This window comes from Nelumbo lutea, chromosome 8 (assembly GCF_056320005.1).
Source record: "Nelumbo lutea isolate HS-2025 chromosome 8, American lotus-T2T, whole genome shotgun sequence".
Classification (NCBI taxonomy): Eukaryota; Viridiplantae; Streptophyta; class Magnoliopsida; order Proteales; family Nelumbonaceae; genus Nelumbo; species Nelumbo lutea.
In genome coordinates, this window is record NC_142691.1 from 30215447 (window position 1) to 30228688 (window position 13242).

The 13242-nt window shown below is 39.7% G+C and overlaps 1 protein-coding gene across 3 annotated transcripts in view; it reads right to left on the reverse strand.

The window, feature by feature from the left end:
- LOC148843667 (UDP-galactose/UDP-glucose transporter 7-like) overlaps positions 1-13242 on the reverse strand; it is a 40967-nt gene that overhangs the window by 16410 nt on the left and 11315 nt on the right. For all 3 annotated transcript variants that reach the window (XM_088958830.1, XM_088958832.1, XM_088958833.1), the window contains 2 exons: positions 638-781; positions 406-534 (listed from right to left, as the gene is read on the reverse strand). In XM_088958830.1, the coding sequence (XP_088814956.1) occupies positions 406-534; positions 638-781 (273 nt within the window). The remainder of the gene's footprint in view (positions 1-405; positions 535-637; positions 782-13242) is intronic.

Below are 13242 nucleotides of genomic sequence, written 5' to 3' on the forward strand. Positions count from 1 at the left end.
ACCCCTCAGCCTTCTTTTCTTTTGATTTGGCACATTAAAGCTTAAACTTTTCCAGTTAGTTTAAATTTTTCTTTAACTCATTCTATCATGATGCTCTAAATCTTAAGATTTACAGGGAACTCCTGAACATATTATTTTGTCTATGCTTCTTTTATCATTTCATAAAATATCATTCTATATTTTGCATATTTACAATGTTTTCACCAAGTCTATTATTTTTACAATAATTCCATACAATATTTCTGACATTTCCAACATGTTTCTCATATTTGGATGACTGGCATTTCCACACCATCACCAATATTTTAAACCTTATTTGTAATTGATTAAAACACTACTAAACCACAATACCCCATTCTTGATTTTATTTATGATTATGATGAGTCTCTCTACATCAGGTATTACCTTCTGTGGCTTGTTCTTTTGCTTATATTTGACATATGAATACCACACACCACCAACTGTGTTGATGAACAATCCAATCACATTCAAGGCATGTACTTGCACACCACCAGCCAGGATAAAACCAAGGGTCTGGAGAGGAGAAAAAAAATTATTGTTTGCACAGCAATGATATATTCAATTAACAGAAAGAACACCACTTGTTTCTATTCTGTAAATAAAGCTGTATACTCACAGTGGAAGCAACACCCTTGAGGACTCCAACAATGGTTGTTGTTAGAGCTGAGTTAACTATGGTGCACAAGAACATGGTGAAGTTGAGAATAATGCTCATTACCAATGAAAGAATCAGAATCACCAAAAAAGGTAAAGAATTAGCCTGTCCATGAAAAGAACACTTCATATTAGAAATAGTTCTAAAATACAAGGAAGCAAATGTGGTAGATCATGTAATGGGAGAGGATGTTGAAAATGATAACCAAAATGCAATATATTCTAAAATATAATTTTATAACAATAGAAGATATATTCAATACAAGTTATGTTGAGGTAAAGTCCTTTGACAATGCGAGTTCAGGAAGCAAGCTTAATAGCAACAGGATTGTACAACAAAATTAAAAACAATTTTAACTAGAACTGACAACAGAAGATGGAAAATGCAGTGAGTTAAAAATAGTTCATTCAAGCAGGAAAATACATAAACCAATCCATAACAGCATTCCTGACCATCTTTCAACAATGTACTTCTAGTTGTTTGGAGAGCAATAAAGAAGAAAGAAAAAAGAAAAAAAAAAAAAAAACTAGTCCTTCCCCATCACATGCAGCAATATCAGCTTTCACAGTACAGCTACAGTATCTTTATTACCTAAAACCAAGAGACACAGGCAGTATACTGCAGGTCCTTTGAGGAGGATAGCACTATGACTTTAATCAAATCTGGAATTGAAACATAAGTGATTACTTCTCCATGGTTGACAGCGTACATTATTTTCCCACTCAGCTTCTAAACCTAAATCTTCTATTTCCCCCTAAAGCAATGGCATATGAGTACTTTGCATATGATTGGAGAATCATTGAATAACAAGACAGTACCAAAAAGAGCAATGCACACTTGGGCTCCTCTGGGAAGGATAAAACATCAAAATTATATCTTGTTCAAAGAGGAGCAATAAGAGGGACAATGGAACATCAATGAGCTGATTTCAGCTACCCAATAATGATTTTTATTCCATTTGAGGTTCTCCAGCAATGAACAGTTGGACATCAAAACTATTCAGGAATCCTGGTTAACCAAAGGCTGGAAATCGGAGGTCATTGGGAAGCAAATGCCAGGATTCTAGTCAAAGCCATGGGGGAATGAGGGAGGTGAAGGAAACACTCGAGAAGAGGATACTGTCTAAGTTGAAATGGTGAGGAGAATCAATATCAGGAATGAAAATCCAAAATTATGGACAGAAGACTGGCATTTAGAAATTGAAAGTGTTTTTCTTAGGGGTGAGGCTAAAGCTAAAGAATATTTCTTAATGCTTGAAAAAAAAGGAGCAGCAAAAAAAAAAAAAAAGAATTCATAAGAACAAATTAAAGTTGTAGACAATATACTTTTTCAATTTTTTGATAATAAATAAAAAAGACAATTTATTTTTTGGTCAGCAGAAAAAGAATTTTATTAATGACAGTTTAGGAGTTACAAGATTTGAGGTGTAAATTCCATCCCAAAACAACAAAAGATTACAGATTTTCCCAAAACATTTGCCATCTCACAGCCCCTTGTTTGGCCAAAGAATCTGCCATTCCATTCGCTATTCTTCTTACCCACTTAAAGATAACATTTAGCTCCCTTGTTAGGCTTACAATTTCCCTGAATTTATACCAGAATATCCAAGGAAGCCCAGTTGTTTCGCAAGCCTCAAGGTTTTAAAAGGCTAAAAGCATAGTTGAGGCGTAGTGGCCCAAAAAGGTGAGGCGTAAGCCTCAAAAATTAAGAAAGTAATTACAATTTATAAATGATAAAAATAACATGTAATATACCAAGTTAGAATGATGAAAGGTACAAATATCCATAAATTAGAAATTTAAAAGAAATAAGCTTTAACTTTTAAGCATTAAATAAAATAATAATTAATCATCCAAAAGTTATAAGCATTTTAAATTTTATGTTTCAAAATGCAATCTTACGAAACTATTCATATGAAGAATCATCTATAAAATGGGCATTAGATTTATTGTCATCCAACAGTTGGGAAACAATGTAGTTGATTTGGTCTATGCAAAATAAAAAGAAAATAAATCAATAAAAAGAAAAATAAATCCATTGGGAAAAGAATTGAGGAAAACAACAAACTTGGGATGTTAAATTAGAATATTAAGAAAAAATTTCCACTCGATTTATCCAAGAGAAACTAATAACTTGATTAGCCCTTTTTTTAGCATTGAACTCTCTTAGGCTAAAATACTAATATAAACTAACAGAACTTGATTTTCCCTATTAGTTTTTCATTTTTATTCTTTTTATTTGGTCCATAATTATTATATATTTTGAACTATAAAAAATACATAAAAAATGTTTTCTTGCATGGAATCACTAAATAATGTTGATATTTGAGGCTTACACCTTTTTATGCCTCATGTTACACATCACACCTTGAGGCTTGAGACTCACACCTCATTCTAACAAAGGTTTAAGCCTCAAACCAAAGTTGTGAGGCTTAAGCCTTGAGGCAAATCTGATCGCCTCGCCTCAAGGCATATGCCTCACACTTCAAGACTTAAGCCTTTTAAAACAATACCTTCTATATCTCTGAAGACACCCCTACCCCAGCTAATCCCCTATTTCCAATAAAGCTTCCATCAAAGTTGAGTTTTACAAAATTGGGGATTGAGGGCTTTGTAGTTCGACAGAGAAGAGAGAAGAGAGAAGAGAGGAAAAAAGATTGTATTTTCTAATCTAAAGCTGGTGGCGCCTAAGTTGGTATATATACTTAGGGCGATAGGTCATAAAATTACAAGAGGAAAGGGCAGAAATGCCCCTACTAGGCCATAGGCCGCTACATATTACAACACTCCCCCACAAGTTGGAACATATATGTCAACCATGCCCAACTTGTCACATAGTTCATTATGTCGTAGATAGTGAAGGCCCTTTGTAAGAACATCTACTAGCTATTCCGTGGAACTGATGTAAGGAGTACAAACTTCCCCCTTTTCGAATTTCTCCCTTATAAAGTGCTTGTCAACTTCAATATGCTTGGTCCTGTCATGACGAATTGGATTGGAAGCAATGTTAATGGCTACCTTGTTGTCACAGTAGAGAGACATTGGGCCATCAACAGAGAGACCCAACTCTCCAATCAAATTCTTTACCCGTAGTACTTCAACAATTCCATGCGCCATGGCTCTACATTTGGCTTCAGCACTAGATCTGGCCACAACACTTTGTTTTTTGCTTCTCCAAGTAACCAAGTTTCCACCAACAAAGGTACAGTATCCACTAGTTGATTTTCTGTCATCAACTGCCCCAACCCAATCTGCATCTGTGTAGACTTCCACTTTCTTATGATCATGTTTCTTGAAAAGTAACCTAGTTCCTGGGTACTTCTTCAGACACCTGAGAACCCTCTCAGCGCCCTCTAAATGAGAGGATGTTAGTGCATGCATAAACTGGCTAAGTACACCAACAACATAAGCTACATTTGGCCGAGTCATTGATAGGTAGAGAAGTCTTCCTACCAGCCTTTGAAATTTCCTGACATCTGTCACAGGTTCTCCAGTACAATCACAAAGCCAATGGTTTTCCTCAATAGGAGAACTCTATCAACAAAATAATCAGACTACTGTTTTCCCCAAGAACATCCCAGTGGTTCTGATCCCAAGGAAGACATCATCAACTCCTTCAGAGATCATTTGGAACTATATGGTAGGACACTCAGACAGATAGATAGGTTGGTTCCTACCCCTTCTACCTCATTCGCTTCTACATCAGGTAAAGGTGCTTCTACATTTCATGTGTGTACCTCTGCTCTCGAGTCACCTTGGGTCATTGACTCGGGGGCATCAAATCATATGTCTGGTAAGTCCAATCTCTTTCAGATCTACACTCTTTTCTCTAGAAGGGATAAAGCGAGACTTTCTAATGGTCTCTATCCACCATTGTTGGTCAAGGATTAGTATTCCTTCCAGATGGCCTTGTCTTATCCAATACCCTTCATGTTCCTAAGCTTCCTATTAATTTGTTATCTATAAACAGTATTACTCAGTCCTTAAATTGTTGTGTAACATTTTTTCCCCATTCTTGTGTTTTCTAGGATTTAACCTCGTGGAGGACGATTGGTAAAGGAAATATGGTTGATGGCCTCTACATCCTGGAGAATAAAGCTGGTCCTGCGGCATCATCCTCTGTGAGTCTTATGAGTCAATCTACAAATAGTCAACTGTGGTTATGGCATAATCGCCTTGGTCATTTGTCCTTTGAGTCTTTGAAAGTTGTGTTTCCTGTTGTTCAAGTCAGTATCTATTACTAGTTTGCATTGTCAAACGTGTCAGTTAAGCAAGCAGTGTAGAACAACTTTTTCTTCAAACAATAAAAGATCTACTTTGCATTTCCATGTTGTCTTTTCGATGTTTGGGGTCCTATAAATATACCTACTAAGGGTGGGTACAAGTACTTTATCAACTTTATTGATGATTATTCAACATACACTTGGCTATATCCCATGCATTCGAGAGAAGAGGTTCCCAAGATTGTGTAGGATTTCCATCGCATGGTTTTCACTCGATTTCATGTTGAAGTCCAAATCTTCGAATCGGATAATGCGAAGGAGTATTTCCATCATGACTTAGCCGAGTTCTTCTCTTCTCATGGATTTCTTCATAGAAGCTCATGTGCCAGAACACCACAACAGAATGGCGTTGCTGAAAGGAAGAACCGCCACCTCCTCAAAGTTCATCGCAGTATGATGCTTCACATGCATGTTCCAAAACATTTTTGGGTTAATGTTGTGATGACTGCAACTTATGTTATTAATCATATGCCATCGTGCCTCTTGCAATACAAGGTCCCACATCAACTTCTTCTCCCTCAATCCCCTTTACTTTCCATTCCATTATGTGTTTGGGTGTAAATGTCTTGTTCATGATCGGTCGAGGCAAATTGGATCCCAAATCTGTTCCATGTGTTTTCTTGGGCTATCGCTCTTCCCAGAAAGATCACAAATGCTTCAATCCGATCACACATAAGTACTTTGTGTCGATGGATGTCTTCTTTGAATCTGAACCCTTCTTCCTTGTCTCTCCTCAAGGGGAGAATAGTGTGAAGGAGGAGAGGCAAGCTCCAACTCCTCAAATTCCTCTTCCTTCTATTCCTGACTCCTCTCCATTTCGTGTCTTCTTGAGGCATCGTAAGGGACAGCTGAACCCAAAGGCTGTGGAGCAACTTACGGCGCCTCAAGAAGACATGAAATGGAGAGGAGTCAGGAATAGAAGGAAGAGGAATTTGAGGAGTTGAGCTTGCCTCTCCTCCTTCATACTATTCTCCCCTTGAGAAGAGGCATGGAAGAAGGGTTCAGATTCAAAGAAGAACACACCAATCGACACAAAGTACTTATGTGTGACCAGATTGAAGCATTTGTAACATTTCTGGGAAGAGAGATAACCCAAGAAAACACATGGAACAGATTTGGAATCCAATTTACCCCAGCTAGGAGAAAGATCATGAACTAAACATTTACACCCAAACACACGTAATGGAATGGAAACTAAAGGGGATTAAGGGAAAAGTAGTTGATGTGGGGCCTTGTATTGTAGGAGGCACAATGGCATATGATTAATAACATAAGTTGCAGTCATCACAGCATCAACCCAAAAATGTTTTGGAACATGCATGCGAAGCATCATACTGCAGAGAACTTTGAGGTGGCAGTTCTTCCTTTCAACAACGCCATTCTATTGTGGTGTTCTGGCACATGAGCTTCTATGAAGAGATCCATGAGAAGAGAAGTACTCGGCTAAGTCATGATGGAAATACTCCTTCGCATTATCCGATTCGAAGATTTGGACTTCAACATGAAATTGAGTGAAAACCATGCGATGGAAATCCTGCACAATCTTGGGAACCTCTTCTCTCGAATGCATGGGATATAGCCAAGTGTGTGTTGAATAGTCATCAATAAAGTTGATAAAGTACTTGTACCCACCCTCAGTAGGTATGTTTATAGGGCCCCAAACATCAGAAAAGACAACATGGAAAGGCAAAGTAGATATTTTATTATTTGAAGAAAAAGTTGTTCTACACTGCTTGCTTAACTGACACGTTTGACAATGCAAACTAGTAATAGACACTTACTTGAACAATTCAGGAAACACAACTTTCAAAGACTCAAAGGACAAATGACCAAGGCAATTATGCCATAACCACAGTTGACTATTTGTAGATTGACTCATAAGACTCACAGAGGATGATGCCGCAGGACCAGCTTTATTCTCCAGGATGTAGAGGCCATCAACCACATTTCCTTTACCAATCGTCCTCCACGAGGTTAAATCCTAGAAAACACAAGAATGGGGAAAAAAGGTTACACAACAATTTAAGGACTGAGTAATACTGTTTATAGATAACAAATTAATAAGAAGCTTAGGAATATGAAGGGTATTGGATAAGACAAGGCCATCCAGAAGGGATACTAATCCTTGACCAGCAATGGTGGATAGAAACCATCAGCAAGTCTCACTTTATCCCTTCTAGAGAGGAGTGTAGGTCTGGAAGAGATTGGACTTACCAATCATATGGTTTGATGCCCCTGAGTCAATGACCCAAAGTGACTCGGGAGCAGAGGTACACACATGAAATGTAGAAGCACCTTTACATGATGTAGAAGGGGTAGGAACCGACCTATCTATCTGTCCGAGTGTCCTACCATATAATTCCAAATGATCTCTAAAGGAGTTGATGATGTCTCCCTTGGAACAATCATCAACAAGGGAGACAAAATACTTGTACCCAATATAAGACTATTTTGATTGGACCCCAAACATCTGAATGAACCAAAGAAAAAAGACTCAACATACAACTCTCAACTCTTGGACTGAAGGACACACGACGATGTTTCCCAAACTGACATGACTCACATTGCAAAACTAACAAATGACTCAATAACGGAACCAAAATCTTGAAAGCCTTGAGAGATGGATGTCCCAGTCGGCAATGCCATTGTAGAGGAGTAAGTGAAGTCTGAAGAGCAATTGAAGATCCACCACCATCAATATAATACAATCCACCAGCTTCATGCCCCCCACCAATCTTCTTCCCCGTCTTGAGATCCTGAAAAACACAAGTGGAAGGAAAGAAGGTAACAGAACAGTTAAGAGCTTTGGTTATTTTACTAACAGTCATAAGATTGAATGAAAACTTAGGTACATATAAAACAGATGATAAGGGCACAGAAGCCATGTCAACATTACCAACACCACAAATGGGAGATGAGGACCCATTGACAAGTGTAACAGTATGTGATGTGGATGTTTCAGAATGAGAAGAGAACACACCTAGAGTCCCGGTCATATGATCTGAGGCTCTAGAGTCAATAATCCAGGGAGGGGTTTTAGATGACATGCACGCAATACCTGAATGGGCAAGTGTGGCAGTGGTATGCTGTGAAGTAGTTTGAAGGAACCATTCATACTCATCACGCGGTACACTCACCATCTCCCTCCCAGAAGTAGATGTAGATGTGGAAGGAGTCTAGTCTACCTGTTTACTGTCACTGATATCAACCTCACCTGCTACAGCATGATTACACCATTTAGAGGAGGGCCATGTAGGTCATAACAGAAATTCACTATGTCCTTCCCTACCACAATGAGTACACTTCCTTATAGAGTTATTCTTCCCTCTGCCACAACCTCCCCCTGAGTCACGACCACCCCGACCAATCATGGAACTGCCATGGCCTCCTCGGGGAGCATGACCTCCCCCTCTTATACTATGTCCACCTCCTCTAACTGTCACAAGTGCTGATCTATCAGACTGTGTGGAGTTCTCTGTCTGTCCCAAAGAAATTCTACAAAGCCTTGAGAATACTTCCTCAAGTGTAGGAAGAGAAGCCCCCCAACATTTGGGCTCTAACTGGTTCATACTCCGACTTCAGCCCCACTAAAAATCTTATAACATCTAGTTGTTCCCTTTGCTGTTGCTGAACTTTAATATCTGGAGTGAGGGGATGATAGACATTGAGTTCATTCCTTATATTCTTCATGTAGGCATATTACTCTTCTAGTGTTTTGGTTCCTTGTTGTAAATCAAAGTACTCCTGATAAAGCTGATATACTCTTGTTGTGTTATCTTGTCTAGAATATAGCTTCTTAGCATGCTCCCATATATCCTTAGCCGTATCAAGGAACATGAAGTTGGCACTAATTTTGGGCTCCATACTATTCCACAGCCAAGTCATGATTTGAGCATCTTCTTGTTCCCAATCATCAAACCCAGGAGAGTCAGCCAGTGGCTTCTCATCTTTTACATGCTTCACTTTCCTCTTTTCCTTGAGAAAAACTTCCACAGGTTTAGCCCATGGAACGTAGTTTTCCCCATTCAGTTTAATTGAGGTCATATGTACCCCTAGGTAGTCAGGGGAAACCACCACACTAGGTTTCTGATCATTGTACCCATCTCCTATTGCTGCCATTGTACTCTTTCACAGTTGCCTCTAGCCTGACTTCTCAGCAACAAGCTGGCTGATGTTATTCACAGTTTGATATTTCAGCACCTATTGCAGCCCCTAAACACAACAGTGAGAGCCCACGCCTTGTTCTTATTCACACTATTGCTGACTTCACAAACCCACGAACCACATAAGCATCAATTTAGCACTCACTAATCACATGTAGGCCCTCTTACAACCACTCAATAAAAGTTGTGCACCACAAGCACCATAACACAGTCAAATCTACTACACCCAGTTCAGACTTGTTTAACACATTTAAGAGGGCATTACACAACCACAAAGAACTCGGCAAGGTCACTACATTACACCTTACACCACTCGGCCACCTACAGCAGCCCTAACCCACTCAACCACTTACAGCAGTCCCTACACCATTCAGCTACTGTACACAGCCCGTTCTAGGGCAACAACGAACCTAGTTCTCTAGGTTCTAATCAGTATTAACTGATTCTTGAAGGGTTCCTACCCAGAAATACCAGCAACACAAAAGGACTAGATAACCAACCTTCCTTTGAGAGTATCAACCAACCATTCACTGCTGAAATCACTTTCCTTGATGAAGAAGACTGGGCGCAGCAAAGAGAAACGAGTTGTGATGTCTCAGACCTAGGGTGAACCAGTTCTCTCTATTAACTAACCAGAAACGAAGGTGTCACGAACACAGCTGAGATGCTTTACAAACTGAAGCAGGTCAGGAACCTCGCTCTGATACCATGTTTCGAATGCAGCTACAGTAACCCGAACCAGGAGAGAAGGAAGAAGAAGATGAAGAAGAAGAAAAGAGAAAGAGAGAACAGGAGGGTTTAGTCGAAACTCATAGATTCACTATTTATTCGACCCCCTAATGTTTTTTAGGTTCTAATAACATTTACAAAGACTAAACTGTCCTTACCTAACTATGGGGCAGAGTATCTCTAATAAAACTGCCACATAAGCAAGGTACTTAACAAACATGAGATGACTAAACTACCCCTATTCGGCTCACTTTAATAGTTCTCCTCGTCAATCTGTCCTGGAAAACACAATGAATAGGAAAAAAGGTTATACTACAGTTCAAACTTTTGGTAAGTTTTGAAACAGACAAAAGATTTGAGGTAAGACTGGGAACATGTAGAACTGATTTGAGAGAGAGGTCCTTGCTTAGGTCAACCACCCCCTTTCCAGAGATGGTGGAGAAAGACCCGTCAGTAACTCTCATCTTATCCTGACCAGACAACAAATGATATGAAAATAAGGAGGACATATGTGTCATGTAGTCAGTTGCACCGGAATCAATAACCCAAGAAGTAGAGTCAATAGAGCTAGTTGCACTAAAGGCAGAGACTATACCTGATCTGGCAAGAGAGGTGGAAGAAAATGAATTATTCCTTAGACGGGCTAATGCCCGGCTAAGGACCTCTACCTCACTAGCAGTGAAGCCCAAAGCACCAACTCCAGAGGAATCAGCAACCTGCCCCATAAGAGAAGACACTGTTGGTATATTCTGAGTTGCCACCATTGTTGCTGGTGACAAGATTCCCACTTGCCACATGACCCTTTTGTTGCTTCTTGTCCTTTCTCAATGCAGCTCGCTTCAGGTGAGGATACAGGACCCAACACTTTTCTTTTACATGTCTCTCACCACCACAATGAGTGCACTTAAGGTGCTTCTTGTCTGGATGTCTGTTTCCCTTAGTAGATACCAGGGTTGAATGTTCTCCAAATTGTTCAGTTGGTTGAGTCTGAGAGTCAACTTGCATCTCCTTTCTCCTGACTTCTTCATTCCTCACCAGATAATAAACATGGTGTAACTCGGGCAATTCATCTCTCCCTAGAATTTGTGACCTTATACCCTCGTACACTGGATCCAGGCCAGCCAAGAGCTTAAAGGCTCTACTCTCTTCAATCTGCTTATCATGTCTCTCCTTGTCCCTGGCATTTTCCCAATCCAATATCAAGTGATGGTCAAGTTCTTCCCAAAGACCTTCCAGAGTTGCAAAGTATGTTGCAACTGTCATATCCCCTTGCCTTAAGGCAGCAATGTCTTGATTCAATCTGTAGATTCTAGCATTGTTTTTCTTCTGTCCATAGGTCTTAGACACCTTTTCCCAAATCTTGGCTGCTGTAGGAAAGTGATGAACAGTCCTGGCAACCCGAGGAGTCATAGAGGCAAGCAACCAGGACATAACTATGGCATTCTCCTTGCGCCACACAACATACTCTGCACTGCCAACCTCAGGTTCCTTCTTGTTCCCATCTAAGTAGCCTGTGAGATCACGGGAAGTAATAAAAAGCATTACAGAAACGGACCACTCCCTGAAGTTGTATTCATCCAGCAACACACTTGTAATCTGCAAGCTGTGCAGATTAGGGTTTTCCAGATTTGAAGACCTTGCAGCAGGTTTGTTATCCCTAGAAGAAACCTCTCCAGATATTGAAGACATCTTGACTGCAGCCTCTATGTAGATGACATTGTTTAAGACTAGCCGAAGAGATCATGGTGCTGAAAAAGAGACTAGTTGCAGAATTGAAGAAGGTTCTGACAGCTCGCAAAAATGTTTCAGACTTGTCACAGTTCTGAAGCAGTTCAGTTACAGCAGCAAATGAGGTGTTATGGGCTGGTAACCGACCTGAAACTGAGGGCTCTCCACCACTGTGCTATGTAGACTTCACTTGAGCTTCGAGTACTGCAACTATAAAGAGAGTTCTCCCCCTTACGGCCAATACTAGGACTGTTGAAATCAGTCCTCAACTAGGTCTGTCCTATATAGACCTCTCTTAGTAGTCGAATAGCTACTAACTGCTAGAAACAATCTAGTAGGACATCAGCTTCTGGGTCTTACTTCCCTTGCGCCCTACAACCAAGGTTAACCCTAGGTTCGAACCTTGTGTTGTTCTCCTACAACCCTAGGGTTTCACGGCAGCAACCCAGATAAAAAAAGAAAAGAAAGATAGCAAGTGAGAAGAGATGGCGTCGGCTGTAACCAGGAAGGTGCTTAATGCTCTGATACCATGAAAGCTAAAATGTTGTAGCCGAAGCAGTAGAAGAGAGGAGAAGACCAAGAGATGCTGATAATGTCAAACTAAATGACCTAGTCGACAGTACTATTATTTATATTAGAGTACAGTACAATGTTACAAGAAATGACTAGAATGCCCCTAATTAGTGATGGGACACCCAGACAATTTAAAACACTAAACAAACTTAGGCCCATTAACACAGGCCCAGTACATAACAACTTAAACTCAGATACAGGCTAATAAGAATTCTTATCAGCCGAACCATCAATACATGAAAACCATCAACCTAACAGATAGTGTATGTCCTTAGCTCCAATCAGATTGGTGTGCATTGAGATTTATGAATTAATAAAATCAATTCATTATTGTTTCATGTTTTGATTGGTGTGTTTCTATGAATTACCCCTTAAGCTACACCTATGAGACTTATGATAGTTTAGAAAGTTGTCAACCATTGAATAAACTTGGAGAGTTATCTAACAATGCTAACACTAATGTACTGCCGAAATGGTGGAGCAACTTGTCTCAGTTGCTAAGTAGACCCTAAGTATATTCAATGGGTATTTGTAAGAAACACTACAAACACTAAATATGAACCGATTTTCAGTTATGCCCTAGACCTTGAAGATAGATGGGCAAAACTAGAAAGTTCCACTTTAACTCCAGACTTGATAATGATACTACATTAGGTCTTGGACCAGGTTGCTTTTGATATGCTAACTAGTGAGATACTTTTGGGGTCAAATATCTAGGAATGTTGGAGTAGTTTGGAATATGTTATGTCCCAGAAACTTGGCACACAATTCTCAGACGCAGCAAAATTCACACAACTAGAACATCAACAAGGGACTGGTATTCATTCAAAAGAAAAGAAGAACATTAACAGTTGGTCGGTTCTTCAAGAGACCACCGGCTCTCCCAATCACTCACAGTATTCTTCACTCAACAAAAGACTCTCTCCCCCATCCCCCAAAGCCCCTTCTTATACTCTTCTTACAGCATAACTAACTCCCCAATAAATGCCTAGCTGGCCAAGTTATAAATGCCCACACTCTTCTTATTCCTAACTGACATAGCTATAAATGCCTCAAGACTCTCCTTATTCCCTCCAGCCATAATTGCCCCC